Source organism: Polypterus senegalus, chromosome 1, assembly GCF_016835505.1.
Source record: "Polypterus senegalus isolate Bchr_013 chromosome 1, ASM1683550v1, whole genome shotgun sequence".
In the NCBI taxonomy this organism is placed as follows: Eukaryota; Metazoa; Chordata; class Cladistia; order Polypteriformes; family Polypteridae; genus Polypterus; species Polypterus senegalus.
The window spans coordinates 191,291,661-191,309,555 of NC_053154.1; the positions used below are offsets into that span (position 1 = coordinate 191,291,661).

Below are 17,895 nucleotides of genomic sequence, written 5' to 3' on the forward strand. Positions count from 1 at the left end.
GAGCTTATTTATTGCATATTTTAGAAGTAAATGTAAAAAAGCCTTTGAGCTAATGTAGACATTAGCATACATTAACCAGGAAGCTGTAACCTGTCTAAATATTTCTGTGAAGCTTTTATTAATGAGGATGTCACAGATTTGCCTGTAGCTACAGAGTGTGCCAGAACCATTAATTAATTTGGAGATCTTAGAGAGTGATATATTGCAGTAAGGAAGCTAAAACAAGTGGGAGCCAAATTATACTCATAAATATATACAACAAGGTAATGTCTAATACTGGAAACCCATCATTACTTCTACAGCAGTTTGCATTGAACCCTGCAAGCCATTGAATTTCATAGAAAGAGAAATTTGAACAGTATTGTATTTAAATTTAAAATAAATAAATAAATAAAAATAATAATAATAAGAAGAAGAAGCCAGGAAGGGCATTATATTTTAATTGCTTAGTAGTTTTATGTATTTTAAAACTCTGTAGTCCTAAATTTTAGATTAGATTAGATTAGATAAACTTTTTGATTCCATGGGGGAAATTCAGATGCATCCAGCAGCAGAAACACTGTAAAAACAAAAATACACATTCACAGGACAGATAATACAGCCAATCAATCAATCAATCAGTTAATAAAATTAAATAAACTTAATAAAAAATAGGGTGGAAGCATTGAATTGCCTGACAGCAGTGGGCAGAAATGACCCCCAGAGAGCACAAGATGGTGGAATGAGCCTGTGGCTAAAATTGCTCCAAGAGAGTGCCTCCTGGAGGGGATGAAGGGGATTTTTCATGATGGTAGCCAATTTTGCTATCATCCTCTTTTCCACAACAGCTTTCAGTGTGTCCAGTGTTTGCCCTGTGATGGAGCAGGCTTTCCTGATTGTTTGTTCAGGCATTGTGCTTCCTTTGAACTCGAGTTGCTTCCCACGAACACCACACTGGTTACTATGGACTGGTAGAGTGTTTCCAGCAGCCTGCTGCATGCATCCAAAGACCTTCATAGAAAGTACAGTCTGCTCTGATCCTACTTATACAGCACCAGTGTGTGATCAGACCAGTCCAGGTTGTTGTTTATGTGACCCCCCCAGGTACTTGTAGCTCTGCACCACTTCCACATTCTCCTCCAGAATAGTGACTATCTCAGAGGCTCCTTGGTACACCACATGTCCATCATCACCTCTTTTATCCTATTAATGTTGAGTAAACTGCTGTCTGTTGGTCATATAGTCCATGATCCAGGAGACTATGAAAGCATCAAGATTCTAAGGTTTGAGTATTCTCCCTAGTTATTTAATCAGAATGGAGTCAAAGCACTGGAAAAATCAAAGAACGTTACCCTAACTGTATTACCGGTTTTGTCCAAGTGGGAGTATGCTTTGTGGAGCATGTACCTCAGAGCATCCCCCACGCCTATATGTGCCTGATAGTCAAACTGCAGAGGATCCAAATGTTCTGAAGACAGTGATCAGAGCTGTTTCAGAACCAGCTTCTCAAAGGTCTTCATGATGTATGAAGTAAGAGCAACTGGTCTGATGGAATTCCCTTTCTTTGACACTAAAACCGCACAAGATGAGATGACACCTTTTATTTTCAAAAGTACAGTTTCTCATCAAATGGTATACTATATATATATAATGGTTGCTAAATTAAAGTTCTATGAATAGCACTATTCTGGCTGTCAAAGATACTTCAATACTTTACTGGATTTGAATGTTCGTTTTTTTCGGCAACACTTAAATTAGCTCTGTATAAAGTCAGCATGGGTTTCATCAGGGTGCTCCAGTTTTTGCTTACAGTCTAAACAAACACGATTTAATTGGATTAGATATGCAAAACTAGCCCCTGATGTGTGTATGTGGGTGTGTTCACCCTGTGATAGGATAACACCCTGTTCCAGGGATATTCCTGTGTTGTGCCTGTTGCATGCTGGGATACACTCAAGCTTTCCATGCCTCTGGATAAGCAAGCATAGAAAATGGATGGATTGGTGGATCAGTTAATGTGAGTGTGTGTATGTGTGAGTATGTCCTATGATATACTGACATCTTGTCTAGGCTCGTTCGTGCCTTGCAGTCAGTGGTGGGATTGTTATTGTTATTAAACAAGCATGAAAGTTGCATGAAAGAATGAATGCAATATTTGAAAATCTTGAAGAGTATCATATGGGATAGCTCCAAAAAAATGTACACTAATGCAATTAAATTAGTCAGATACATTTTTAACATTTCAGACAAATCACCAGGCACTCCAAAGGAAAAAGAATCAATGGTGCATGATCTAATTTACTGTAGATCAAGAATTCTTCGGAAAACTGATAATAATAAAATCAGCGCAGTACAAGACATATTAGATGTGGATATGTTTGCACATAAATGGAGTTCAAGTTAGAAAGCTTATTTTGTATGAGATGAGATAATGATATTTATATTTGATATGCACTTCTGTTATTTTGAAAAGTGTGTTTATATCATAATGTGTTCTGTTTGGCAGTTGTAACAAATATTTGCATGTGCTGGTTAATTTAAAAGTGTCATATATAAGTGTCATATATGAAGAAAACTAATAATGAAGGACATGCTTAGCTTCCCCTGTTGTGGATTTGAACATATATACAAAAATGGTGCCAATCTCCTTATAAAATGTTATGGTATCCAGGCAATAACATCTCCCAATCCTAATAAAGAATATGACCAAAAGGATCACAAACAAGTAAGCTGACTAAGAAAGTCTTGCAGGCTTTTGTAATGAATTTCATGTAACCAATATAGGGCCCCATTGAGCCCCAAACTACAGCCACAGAAATCCCCAACACAATTCCAGGTTCAAATAAAGGATTTTAATTGGAAATAAACACCTTCTTTATAAGATCATCAGCAAAATAACCATTCAGAAATCTCTTCTTCCACCTTCAAGAGTGTTGCCCGCTGCCTCCCAACTCTGACTCACCTAAGTGCAGTGGCGGGCTTTCTTCTAAAGTAGATCCTGGAAATGATTCTGGTCCCCTAGCCAAGATGTCTGGAGCAAATCCAGGTTGTGCAGAAACCAGGGCGGTCCTCCCTGGCAGCACCCTCTGGTGGTCCACAAAGACCATGACAGGACTGCATTTCTAGGCTCCAACTCCCATGCCACCCTGCAGGTGTTCTGATCCCCTGACGAGCACTGACACCTATCATTTGGGAGAAATGAACCCCTCTTGGCATGCCCATTCACCTGATTCTTCCCTTATGGTCTTGTGGCAGGGTATAAATCTTTCCTTTATCCAGGCCAGGATGCCTGTTGTTCAACTCTTGTATCTATATTGGATATTTAAGAAATGTTCTTAGGTCATACTGGACATATTTTTGTAAATGCTGTTACCCTACTGGGTGATACCAAATCTGATTATTGAATCAATTTGTCTGTTAAGACACATTTCGCAAATGTAAATAATATTTTATTATAACATCTTTCCCTGCCACCACATTGTTTTTCTGTTGGCATTTTACACATATTTCTTTACTGTCTATGGGCTGGTTGTCACCCTATTACGAACAGAAGTCACTATTCTGACTATTCAAAGATTGGCTTTGCCACTCCCCAGTTGTCAGAGATTCTGCATAAACAACAAAACGCTTTTTCCTGGTGTTCGGATGTGTATTTAACATAATTGCTTTATGTGTTGGTCTTTGGTACCATAATAGATTTGATGTTAATAAGGAACCCTGCTAGATTTTTTTTACTTTGATTTTTGCAGTGGCCATTTCCCTGTTCATTGTTTCCATAGCAAAACTCCTTTCTGTCTGCCTTTCAAAGTCATTTTGTGCCAACTCAGGATAATGGATTGTCTTGCCCCCAAAACAGCATCATGGGATATGTGAGTCATGTAGGTGAGGAGCTTCCAGTTTGCCGTGAAATCCCCATTTAACTTAATTAGAGCTCCATTCATGAAAGTGTGATAGAGCTGTGTACAAAGAATTAAGATTGATTAGAGGTTGGGTTCTTTCACATACTCTTTGTGCAGTCTTTGAGTTATGAGAAGTTTTGCTTATGGAATTGAGCTTCCCCAGTTTTCAACCCCAGGAGTAGTCTTACCAGTTCTGTTTGTGGCAGAGAAGACTGTTTAAAGCTTTTGAAAGTACCAACTTCATAGTATTTATACATTTTTGAAAACTGGTCCAGTCTCTCTGAGTACTTTTTCTACCTCTGTGTTTACTCTCTATATGCCAATCAATCATATTAAATACATTTAGCAGCTCAAGCATTGCTTTTGGCATTCATTGTACATTTTTTCTTCTTTTAAAATATTTTTGTGATCTGTAATTATGACTCATTGTTAGTTAAAACAAAAGGGGATTTTTAGGGTTTAACTGTTGTTAGGAGTTGAGGTCCATACATGTTGTGCATTTGAAATCACAAAGTGACACTTTATAAACACATGCAGTTTCTGAAATTGCAGATAGTCCTCCTAAAACCTTGACTGGTGTTTAAGATGTTGTATATGCTTATAGGAGAAGAGTTAAGCATTCTTTTCTTGATAGCAATTTTGGTTTACGCATTTGGCTTTGGTAATTCGGGTCGTTGGTTCTTTTGGGTTCAACTCCTGTGTATTTACTTAGCACGGTTCTAGTCTTGTCTATCTCCTGTCCTTGAATTACCTTCATTCCTGCCTGTTTCCAGCCAGGCACAACAATTGGAGCATCCTGATGGAGTCCACCAATTTTCTCTTTTGTTTTGTTGTTAGTTCCATGTCTCCCATCAAGTTTCATAGTTTCATAAATTCCAACCAGCAGAAATAACCTGTTTCTTCATAAAACAAAGGATTACTGTTTTTACTCGTGTACCATGCACCCTCGTGTAAGACGTGCACCATAATTTTTACAAAGAAAATCGCGAAAATCGATTTGCCCGGTGTATGACATGCGTAGAGAGAGCATGAGCGAGAGAGAGAGAAAGAGTGTGAGCGAGAGAGAGAGAAAGAGTGTGAGCGAGAGAGAGAGAGCGAGCAAGCGAGCCCAAGCAGAAGAAGTAAACATTACAGAATTACATTTCCGTGTGTATGACGCACACCTGATTTTCTAAAGCTAATTTTCGGGAACAATTGTGCGCGTGGTACATGCGTAAATACGGCATATTTTTAGCCTAAAAAGTGTAAAAAGATACAAATAACAACAATTTTTTTCACAAAAGAAAAGAACAAATACACTGGTGGAATGGGTTTCCAGTGGCACAAGCAACTTTATTTTGGGAGCATCTGTGTTTTCCTCAGTGTTTTTCAAGAGTTTAATGGTTGCTTTTTATGTCCTTCTTTCCTTTGTAGCACTAGATGGCCCTATACCAGTGCTTAACGCAACACACAAACACTGACAATACATTTTAAAAGCACCAATAAGTGGTTTAATTTCTTTTCTTTAAATAAATAGTGCCCAAAACACCTACACCACAATAAGCAAATAAACACAATAATATTTAATTCTTGAAATCTCTCCCCCATACCTCCCAGCAAGCTCTGCCTTCTACCTCCCAACTCCGGCTCACTTGCTGGGTCTTCAGTAGTCCTTTATATAGTCCTTGACCCAGAAGGGCTTCTCTTCTTCCGTCCTCGTGACTTGCCAGAACTTCTGGGTCAGATGGAGGACTTGAGGTTTTCTTCAGCCCAGAAGTACTTTGGGGCTTCCGACCCCATGACTTGGGAGTACTTCCAGGCTATATGGAAAATAAAAATCCCCAGATCTTCCTGCAGTGTCTCCTGGCGGCACCCACGGTACCCAGCAGGGCTGTGATGCCGAACTACAGATCTCATGATGCCCTGCAGGAATCCAGGGCACCTCTGTGCTGCAGGGAACTTGCCATCTTGCATCTTGGAGGAGGCAGTGTCCCTCAGTAGCTGCCTTCCCCCATCCTCTTCTGTGGGCATCCCAGCCGGGTTGAGCAGATGGCCATCCGCCACACCTTGTATTTCCTTGTCACTAAAATTGAAATTTCAACTATTTCTGACTTTTCAAACTGTGTTTAAACTGCAGTGGCAGACATCACCTTGGGTGTTCACATGTCAGATGAGCAGCTGCTGTCAGATTCTCTTCAGAACCTTCAAGACAGAGGAGAATGGGAGCTCCGACAGATTAATGCATCTATCCAGCAATTTTTCTATCAGAAAGATGAGTGGCCAATGTGTGTCTTCACCGTGAGTAGCATATGTTATTGTTCATTGTTACAAGTCATTTTTGTTTTGGTACATGCTTAGACTGACACTTTGTGATTCAGTTGTTTAGTAGTGAAGAGATCTCAGCCTCAATCTTAACCTCCTTGAAGTTCTTGTTATTAGTTATCAGTTGAAGATAAGGTTGCTGATTATCCTGTAAACCTCCTATCTCTAATCCCTGAAATTTACACTAAAAGAATGCAATAAGCAGGAGACTAGAGTTTTAATTAAAAAAGATATTGGAGTACTAGGGCTACTACAGCAAGGTCTACTTAATTTAATTTACTTTAATTTTACCATGTATATTGCATAGCCTTTTAGATTTTGCAAGGTCTTTTTTTGGTTTCTTTTCAGGGTTTTGGATAGCATTTGCACCCCTCTAGTGGGCAACTTTGGAAAGTGTTTTGGCACCTGTGCTTTGGAACTCCCCAGTTTCACAACAGTATGATTGGTTTAGTAGAAATTAACTTTGAAATATTTTAAAGAAAGAAATCTTGTCTTCACTAAAACCTCTTTGAGACAGAAACCAGGCAGGAGGAAACTTGTCTATTGCTTCTTTTATTTACATCTCTGCAAATGCTGAAGAGGGAGCATTCATCACAGCTGTATGTTACAGAATGGTCAAAAAATAAGGGCAGAGGTCCATTTTATAAAAAACTGAATTTACACAGCAGTTCTGATTAATGAATACATTTACTCTGATTGGTTTGTTGGCTTACACCCAAATAACTTATCCAAAGAAAAATCTGTTATATTACACTTTCTTGTTCTTTTCATATCTCTTAGGTTCAGCTATTACCATTGAAATCTCTGTGTATGTGACAACTGTCCATCTTTGTTGTTTACAGGACATCTGCTGATCTCTTAACCATCTTCTAATAAATGTTGTGTGTTACATCAATCATTCTCCTAGTACTTATACATTCCTGCTGTTTATTTACTTAACCATTTCAGTAGTTCTCTTCAGAAGTTCTGAAACAAATGCTTATATATTTCAATGAGTACTGCAAACCAGAATAAAAGGGAAAATGCTGACTGAACCATGACAATTACCACTACAAATTCCAGAGGAGCTATTCCACTGAGATGGCTCTGCTGACTATTGTCAACATATTAAAGCTGGCTAGACCCACCACCATGTAATCCGGCCTGACCCAGCTTGAATTTTCCTTATCACTTTAACCAGTTAACCATCAGATCTCATATGGCTTTAATCCTACCTCTTTTGCAGATCACACTATGTTTCCTGATGGGTAGAGATGTCAAGGGTGCATCAGGCAAGCACAGGAGTGCCCCAAGGATCTGTTCTTGGTCCTATTCTCTTCTCTTTGTGCAATACCTCAGTGGGCCCTGTCATCCAGTCCCATGGATGCTCATATCAGTACTATGGTGATGATTCATACAGGGCATCCAGAAAGTATTCACATCGCATCACTTTTTTCACATTTAATTATGTTACAGCCTTATTCCAAATTCATTTTTTCTTCAGAATTCTACACACAACACCCCACAATGACAACGTAAAAAAAGTTTACTTGAGGTTTTTGCAAATTTATTAAAAATAAAAAAACTGAGAAATCACATGTACATAAGCATTCACAGCCTTTGCTCAATACTTTGTCGATGCACCTTTGGTACCAATTACAGCCTCAAGTCTTTTTGAATATGATGCCACAAGCTTGGCACACCTATCCTTGTATCCTTGGCCTCTCAAGCTCCATCAGGTTGAATGGGAAGCGTCGGTGCACAGCCATTTTAAGATTTCTCCAGAGATGTTCAATCGGATTCAAGTCTGGGCTCTGAAGGACATTCACAGAGTTGTCCTGAAGCCACTCCTTTGATATCTTGGCTGTGTGCTTAGGGTTGTTGTCCTGCTGAAAGATGAACCGTCGCCCCAGTCTAAGGTCAAGAGCGCTCTGAAGCAGGTTTTCATCCAGGATATCTCTGTACATTGTTGCAGTCATCTTTCCCTTTATCCCAACTATTCTCCCAGTTCCTGCCTCTGAAAAACATCCCCACAGTGTGATGCTGCCACCACCATACTTCACTGTAGGGATGGTATTGGCCTGGTGATGAGCGGTGCCTGGTTTCCTCTAAACGTGACGCCTGGCATTCACACCAAAGAGTTCAATCTTTGTTTCATCAGACCAGAGAATTTTGTTTCTCATCCTCAGTCCTTCAGGTGCCTTTTGGCAAACTCCAGGCGGGCTGCCATGTGCTTTTTACTAAGTAGTGGCTTCCGTCTGGCCACTCTACCATACAGGCCTGATTGGTGGATTGCTGAAGAGATGGTTGTCCTTCTGCAAGTTTCTCCTCTCTCCACAGAGGACTTCTGGAGCTCTGACAGAGTGGCCATCGGGTTCTTGGTCACCTCCCTGACTAAGGTCCTTCTTCCCCGATCGCTCAGTTTAGATTGCCGGCCAGCTCTAGGAACAGTCCTGGTGGTTTTGAACTTCTTCAACGTACGGATGATGGAGGCCACTGTGCTCATTGGGACCTTCAAAGCAGTAGAAATATTTCTGTAACCTTTCCCAGATTTGTGCCTCAACACAATCCTGTCTCGGAGGTCTACAGACAATTCTTTTGACTTGATGCTTGGTTTGTGCTCTGACATGAACTGTCAACTATGGGACCTTATATAGACAGGTGTGTGCCTTTCCAAATCATGCCCAATTAACTGAATTTACCACAGGTGGACTCTCAAGGATGATCAGGGGAAACAGGATACACCTGAGCTCAATTTTGAGCTTCATGGCAAAGGCTGTGAATACTTATGTACATGTGCTTTCTCAATTTTTTCATTTTTAATAAATTTGCAAAACTCTCAAGTAAACGTTTTTCACATTGTCATTATGGGGTGTTGTGTGTAGAATTCTGAGGAAAAAATTAATTTAATCCATTTGGGAATAAGGCTGTAACATAACAAAATGTGGAAAAAGTGATGTGCTGTGAATACTTTCTGGATGCACTGTACCTGTTGTTCCCTCTGGAAGATCATTTTCTCACTGATATCTCAATCTGGAAGAAGGAACACCATGTGCAGAACAAACTAACAAAGACAGTCCTCCTTGTTATTCCAGCCAGTCTGTCTGTTCAACACCCCATGTTTATTCAGCTTGGTTTATTATCATTAATACCTGCAAATTCAGTATGCAACCTTAGGGTTGTGATTAATGACCATCTAGCATTCCCTAACCACATTGCAACTTCCTATCATCCATTCAGATTCACATCTACAAGATCAGCCTTTATATGGCTGAGTATTTAGCATGACTGTTTGTTCAGCCATTGGCTTCATCACAACTTGACTACTGTAAGCTTAGGTTGCTGCAAGAACAGGTGTTTGTGAGGCCAGCAGGGGTACTTAAGCTGTGGTCTGAATGTGGATCCCAATGCGCAGTGCTGTAAAAATGGCACTGTCCTTCAGATGAGATGTAAAACCAAGGTCCTGATTCTTTGTAGTCATAAACCCTGGGCATCTTTCGTAAAGAACAGGGTGTTTCCTGATGTCCAGGCTAAATTGCCCAACACAGCCTATTCATCATGGTCCCCTAATCATCTCCAGTCTCTAATTATTTCTCTCTCTTACCAATTCAACAATGTGTGGTGAGGGTAGTGTATTTTGTAAATCAATTTCTTATAATCTCTGGAGACATTGCACAAAAGCAGACCAAGTTGGGAGCAAGTGAAAAGGGTAGGTGAAAAAATTGCCTAATTTTACAATTTTAAAAAAGGTCTTCAGAAGGAAAACTGTGGACTTGGGTTTGTTATTAACTTCAGATACCTCCACCAAGCTCAGATTATAGGGTACATGTCAGAGGGTTGCACTTCTGCTGACAAAGCAATCATTCAAGAGGAGCCTTCGGTTTCAAAGTCATCTGCTCAACTTCCTCCAAAAACCCATCAATTCCTTCTTAGTGGTCACACACTGATGCTGAAATGGTGTTTTTTCAAACCACCAGGATCCATCCTTAAGCTCTCCAAGCTGACTAGCCATTTCACTTTCTACACCCGACCCTCCTCGTTGTAAAAAAAGAGGGTAGTGTATTTTAAGCAGTTGATCATGACCTATGTCTAATTAATCATTAAAGACTTACTAGACTCATATCATTTGATCTACCACACAATTCAAATCAACAGAGCTCAAATTTTCCCCTGCCATCCATGAAGCACAAACCCCCTTGACAATGGAACATGTGAAAATTATGTTTGTCACATTCACATTTATCATTTTGTGGTGTAAGCACGTTATTTTGACAGCTCAGTGATATGAATTATTATGTCCGTAAGTCATTATTTAGCTTGTTTGGCAACATTTCCCAACTTCATCAAGGGCGTTGTCATTTCCCAGCCAGTCTGAAATGTTGCATATGGAGTGATCACAGTTGCTGTAAATATAACCATATTCTCCCTTTGGCAAGTTTTCTTTTATAAATCCCAACATTTGTGTGGGAAACTGTGCATATACATTTTGAGCTCTAGGCCATTAAAGTAACCTCCAGTTTATTCACCTCCTTGCCCTCTGTCCATGACACCACGTGCACTCGGTTCAATTTGGTTTTACTGTCTTATTGGTTGTGGTTCTGTCTGATACATGTGATATTTGCTTATGTATTTACTGTACTTTTAATTTGAAACTGTAACAAATCACTGTTGTGTTTAGTAATTTACATTAGCTGTACCATTTGTACCATATATTGCATAGCTGCTACAGATATCTGCACCAGTGACCAGAAGAAACACTTTTCATTTTACTGTAAAGATATGTTGACAATAAAATAAATTGAATTAAGTAATATGCTCCAGTGATTTTTAGTTTAGTCTGCATTATGCTTCATCAGGATAAGTAGAGTAAAAAATTGAATTGATGGATGCTATTAAAAGCCTCTTTAAATTGTTGCCATTCAGTGCTTGAGGGTTCTTTTCAAGCTCATAAGTATGAAATAAATATTTTGCACTTCATTGTCCTCTACTTTAGGAGAGTTGATCCAATAACCACTGAAATACTTTCTTTTCTTGGCTCCATTCATATCACATGAAATTAATGGAACTAAAGGTACTCCTATTTCTATTTTTCTCCTTTTGCAGGTCAAGATCAGGCGAAAGCCCACCCTCTATTTGGTCAGCCTAATTCTGCCTAGTGCTTTCCTGATGCTGATTGATATTCTGAGCTTCTACCTTCCCCCTCATTCTTTGGACAGATGTGCCTTCAAAGTGACTCTTCTCCTGGGGTATACTGTCTTCCTGCTGATGATGAACAACATTCTGCCAAACAATTCTGGAGGAACGCCCCTCATAGGTGCTGTACAATTCATATACTCTCAAATCTCTGCTGTCTGCTCTCTGCTAATAATTTTTCCTTGCCTTCCTTTCCAGGAGGATACTTCTTATTCTGCCTTGCCCTGTTGGTTATCAGTTTGTTGGAAAGCATTTTCATTTCTTATATTCTCAATGGACTTGGTGCTCAGAACAGGACTGTTCCCCAGTGGGTTAAATCTTTTGTCTTGGGCTACATGTCCCAGCTGATTTGCTACAAAATCACGGATACCAGGGAACATCACAAAAAGATGAATGTGTTTACAGTTGGAATGTTCAAAAGTTATGAAGGTACTTATATTAGGTCCTATTTCACCTTCACTGCTCAAGCCTTGAGAGGTTTCATTTCCTTATCCTGTCAGAGCAGGGAATGCCGTTTAGTCGCATGAAGCAACTGCTTGGTCCTTTCTGCAGACTTTTCAATTCTGTTACTTTTTTTCTAGCATGGTGACCTGAACTGCACACAATATTTCAGATGCAGTCTCACTAGTTCATTAATATTGTACAACCTGTGCATAACAAAAGCAAATAACATTAACAGCATTTATTTATATAGCACATCTTCGTACAAACAACATAACTCAAAGTGCTTTACAAAATACAATGAAAGGGAGTTAATATAAAACATAAACAAACAAGATGAAGCAAAAATGTTATACAGTATGTAATAAAGAAAAAGGTTTGGTCAAATGTCCAGGATGACTGAAAAAAATAGAAAAAAATTTGAGATAGTCTAGAGAAAAAAATAAAATCTGCAGAGGTCCTAACAAAGAAGTTCTAGATCAGTCCTTACAGTTTTCAGGCTTTACATGGAAGAAATTGACGACGATGGTCATGTAGACATCTGGGACACCTGCCATTCAATCCATAAATACAGGGAGCAGCATTGTACCTTGATCAGGTGCTGGGGGGTGCAGATTGCCAGTACAGCAGAACCAGAAAAAACAGACTTTGACTTTGATATTCCACAGGTTTTAGAATATTGCCTAGCATTTTATCTATCTTATGTATGCACATTATTTGGAAATGTTACATCTGTGTCAATCCTTATATTTTTTTCAAGAACTTGCTTTCTGAAGGCCATTATTATCCATTATCCACGTTTCTTTTATCGGTGTATAATACTTTTCACTCTTCTATGTTAAATTGCATTTTGCATTTGTCTACTTTTGATGATTTCCTAGGTCTTTTTGAATTGTTTGCCAGCTCTTCAGTATTTCTAACCCCTCCAATTTTACTGTCTTCTTCCTGTTTCATACATTTGCTTACTATATCAGAATCAATATTAGTAATGTAAATCAAAAAAAGTGACAGTCTAAGCAGAGATACAGTATATGGAGACTTCACCAATGTCCTCTCCACTTACATGTGCTTGTTGAAGCTGTTAAATCTGCAAAATGTATTCACCATTTTCAGTTACACGATGATGCCTGCCTTTAGACAGCATCTACCCATGACAATCTCCATCTCCCATTAATCATTTTACAGCCAAGAATCTGACAAGATCAGGTCACTGAAAGGGAGAGGATGTGTGAACAACCAGTGAATGTATTTCTGCAACTGTGTGCATCCAAATGTCTCACAAGAGAGAAATAAAGTGTGCAACTCCAGCTTGCAGATACGAGTCTTTCAAAAAATTAGGAAGATTTGTTAACAAGAACAGAAAAATAAGGCGAGTGGCTTATAAGAGTAAAAAGGATTTACCTGAAAAAGCATTCCACAGCAAGCATGTTCAAAAACACAACACAAGGCTGACATCCATCAAAACAAAGCAAACTTAATCACAAGACCAGAAAATTCAAATCAATAGCAACACAACTTTAAATACAAGCTTAATGATCTGCTACCTGCTGAGTTTCTTCTTCTTCTCCAGCCTTAAATAACCAGAGAGCGGGCTCAGGAGTGGTGATGTCATAGTGGCCCTGCCTCCTGGAGCTCCACCCACAAAGTGCAAAGGAATGGAGGCATGCTTAGCCCCTTGTTGAATTTATTTACAATTATATAAAAAAAAATTATTTGTGTTTTTGCTGTCAAATAGATGCTAAATTAAGTGGACATTGTTAATTTGACTATAGCACATATATTAAATATAAATTTAGGCATGATGCAAATTAGCGACATTAGGCATAATTGGGTATAATTGTAATTAAACAAATTGTCCACTCTCAGGTATGTAGGTTATTTTATTGATGCTGTTATTGATCAGTTCCTCCAGTCAACAATCCAAATTACAAAAATTTTCCAAAAATCAGTAGAATGTCATGAAATTAATAACAAGTCACATGAGGAGAAACAGTCTTATTCATGGAATTCTCAAAAGCAGTTGTTGTTCTTGTTAAAGACAAAATGAAAAAGAACCTATGATAGTACTTTTTTGACCTGATGTGGATGCGATAATATGCAATTAGTGCGTCAAGAGCATCAAAGCCGCCCATGAACTTGTTGTACAGGCTGATGATGCTTGGACATTCTATAGACACTTTCTTTTTCGACTTTCTGTCCCATCTTTCTATAATAGAAATAGGCTGGGCATTGGCAAAAGTGCTGGCAACGATAACCCCTCTATTATCACACCATTTTACTGCTCTTATTTTTACATTGGGGCGGTATGGTGGCGCAGTGGTTGCGCTGCTGCCTCGCAGTTAGGAGACCCGGGTTTGCTTCCCGGGTCCTCCCTGTGTGGAGTTTGCATGTTCTCCCCGTGTCTGCGTGGGTTTCCTCCGGGCACTCCGGTTTCCTCCCACAATCCAAAGACAAGCAGGTTAGGTGGATTGGCGATTCTAAATTGGCCCTAGTGTGTGCTTGGTGTGTTTGTGTGTGTCCTGTGGTGGGTTGGCACCCTGCCCAGGATTGGTTCCTGCCTTGTGCCCTGTGTTGGCTGGGATTGGCTCCAGCAGACCCCCGTGACCCTGTATTCGGATTCAGCGGGTTAGAAAATGGATGGATGGATGGATTTTTACATTGACTACAACAAACTTTTTCCCTTCAAATGTCCCTCTTCCCTTCTTCTTCATATCAGTGTCTACACTGAAATTGCACCCTTGCAGGCAACTTTGCTGCACAGTCCCAAGGGCTAGTATTCCCTTGTTTGCAAGGGCAACAAACAAATCCAAGGAAGAAAACTACTTGTCAAAATACAGTAAGTGATTGAGAGCACCACGAATAACTTGTGCAAGCTTTAGCACAATGTTTCTACTTGCAGCAATGTTAGGTTCTCCAGGTACAGGATCTATTTTCCCTGCAAATATGTCAAATGAATGCACCAGGCCTTTAGTATCACAAAGCACAAAGATTTTGTATCCCCATTTGTATGGCTTCTTGGGGATATATTGCTTTACACTAGATCTACCTTTGAATGGCACCATTTGCTCATTAATAGACAACATTTGATCTTGTGGGAGACCATGAAATTTTGGGAGAAGATTTTGAAAAGCTTATTCATTGTCAGTACTCTCATTACTGCTGCTTTCATCTTCAGAAACATCACCTTGTGATAAAGGTGTAAGTATGCAGTCTTCATCGCTATCCTCACTATCACTGAGACAGCTGTCATCACTTTCAACTGGTGGAACCCTGATTTGAAGTCCACCAGCTCGCTTCCTGTAGAAAGTTGATGTGTTCATTTAGTTCTGCCTCAAAATAAAGGGCAGAAATCGCATTTATATCTCAGTATGCTATTTTTACATTAATTCTAGAAATTAACTAGGATAGAAATGCAAAGCATTTGAAATCTATGCACAGGAATTCGAATTTCTACGATATTGCACCTTAATACATTATTATTCATATGCACCCGTTATTGCCGAATGTAGCGAAAAAGCAACATAGCGAAAACGGCGTCTAACTTCCGGAATTTTCGTCACATGTAGTTTATTCTGAAATATCAGCAATAGAAGAAAACAATAAGCTTATATGTATTTTTATCTTAGCGCAATTTACCTCAAATGTGGAAAATTTCTCGAAGAAAGCATCCAAAATCCAGACGCACGGAAACACCACACTTCGCTTCTATCAGGCAGTTGTAGTTTCCACTACGACCACTAGATGGGATGAGAAGCGCTTTCAATACAATCCTTGGAACGTATCGAATACGCAGCAACCGGCATTAGCGGGATACTTGTGCAACCTCGGCTTCATTCAGCCTTCATAATTATAAACACAACAGAAAAGACAGGGATTTGAACAATAATAATTCAAAAACAACAAACAAATAACACATAAATTCAGAAGGTAATATAACAGTTTTAAGATGATGATTCTGATTCTTAACTAATTGAATATTGGAAAAATTATTATGCTGATTTATGGGATCTAATTTTTCAGCAAATATTTTACCTTAATACTCGAGTCTTGACCATTTATTCCACACAGAGACCGTAAACTGACATGTGCGAGTAATGTTGGTACTCTGTTCCCTGCTTCGAGATTGGTTCAACTGTAAGTTTTTTCATCTTCCTTGTATTTCAGATCAAATACAATTAAACTGTAAATGCATTTTTTAGTCACTAAAGTCCATCGGTCCATCCGTTATCCAACCCGCTATATCCTAATTACAGGGTCACGGGGGTCTGCTGGAGCCAATCTCAGCCAACTCAGGGCACAAGGCAGCAAACAAACCCCGGGCAGGCCGTCAGCCCACCGCAGGGCAAGTCACTAAAGTCAAATTATTGAAATTAGATATTGTGAGTAAAGTGGGTATTTTTGATGTCAAACAAGAACTCTCAAGTCAGCATTTAAGAACAGTATTCCACTGATGGCAGAAAACAAAAAAGAAATCTACTCCAGACTCGTAACAGACTTCTAAGAGTATGATAAGTACTACTTGTGCACTTCTCACCTAATCCTGGATTCCCACAACAATGAATCCTCTTCTGATGCTGAGTCCACTACTGTAAATGCCATCAGACACCCCAGAGTGGGTAGTGGTTTAGTCTTCTGAAAGGCAAGAAGGAAATTTGTCTGCGTTGGTCAGTTGCCAGAGGTGTGCTGACTTGTTGTGTCTCAGACTTAGGAAGTTCAACTGCTTCAGGTTTTGGCTCTCTTATTGCTTTTTTTAACTTTGCCCATGGAGTAACCTAGATAATAGGTTTCAAGAACTCCCAATTTACATTTTTTAGGATTTGCAGTCAATACCACCTCCCTGGTATTGTCATGCACAATCTGTATACAGAACACATGCAAATTCAAATAATTTTCAAATATAGTGAGCAATCTGTCAGAAGGCAGTCTTCTTACAACTAGACTCCTGTAGTGACAGCTGACACTACCTCTTTGGCAGGTCAAGAATACTCAGGTAACTTGATTCTGCAAGCTCCAGAAGTTCATCAACACAATGCATGAAATATGCATAAACTTTGAAACTTTATTTAAGTAAACAAAGTGAAAACCAAAATATTTAATTTGGTTTGGATCCCATTACAAGCGGATTGCACCAGTCACTGACTGATGCTGTAATTACGCTCAGTACTGTCATTTGTTATTTATTTATTTATTTTTTTGATCTTTTATTGAATTGTATTAAAAGCCTATAACATTATTTTTTAACAAATTAACCTGTTGCCAAAGTGCGGAGAATCCAAATGGAGGTACACAGACCTTTACATTATAGGCTCAGTTATTATGTTATGTTATAGTGCAGTGTGGCACAGTGGTTAAGGCTTTGAACTTCAAACCCAGACGTTGTGGGTTGAGTTTCCACCCCTGAAACTGTGTGACTCTGAGCAGGTCACTTCACTCACACGTGCTCCAAATGGAAAAACAAAAGAACTATAACCAATTGTAGCTCAAATGTTGGAAGTCTCTTTGGATAAAAGTGTCGGCCAAATAATGAAATGAGTTGAACCAGGTTAGTTTGCTTTATCTCAGGCCTAATGTTACTAAAAAAAACAGCAACAAAAAACTCTCAAAACAAGAGGTAAAACACAATATATTTATTTATAATTATATATATATATATATATATATATATATATATAAATATCAACAGTATGTGTAGCTGAGTTTGTCCCAAATTATCAAGGTTCTCCAGCTTTTAGTTTACTTCATAGGACAGTTCTGGCACTAGTGTGACACTTTTTTCAAATAATTAATTAGACCAAATATCTTGTTTTAAAAGTTTTAATAAAATTTAAAGCAAAACAGATCATACAAAAATAGAGAAAAAACTGATATTTCAAAGAAAGCAAACTTCTTAATTTAAAGAAAGTTCAGATTAATGCTTATTTATGTTATTTAATTTCTCTCTAAGTCTGTTCGTACAGTCATACTTTCAAATGCTCCTATCAAAACATGTAGTACTGTATAGTCAGAAAACTGTTTGCCAGACTCCTATTTGCAAACATATCTAACAGTTCATGCTAGCAGTGAAACTTTTTCCTAACTGGGTTAATTAACGCTCAGTTTTACA

At 38.8% G+C, this 17,895-nt stretch overlaps 1 protein-coding gene across 1 annotated transcript in view; it reads left to right on the forward strand.

Annotated features, from left to right (window-relative positions):
* The window catches only part of LOC120518806 (5-hydroxytryptamine receptor 3A-like), a 53,142-nt gene that overhangs the window by 26,449 nt on the left and 8,798 nt on the right, over positions 1–17,895 (forward strand). Inside the window, exons 4-6 of the mRNA XM_039741788.1 lie at positions 5,995–6,155; positions 11,262–11,472; positions 11,550–11,780. Coding sequence (XP_039597722.1) covers positions 5,995–6,155; positions 11,262–11,472; positions 11,550–11,780 — 603 coding nt within the window. The remainder of the gene's footprint in view (positions 1–5,994; positions 6,156–11,261; positions 11,473–11,549; positions 11,781–17,895) is intronic.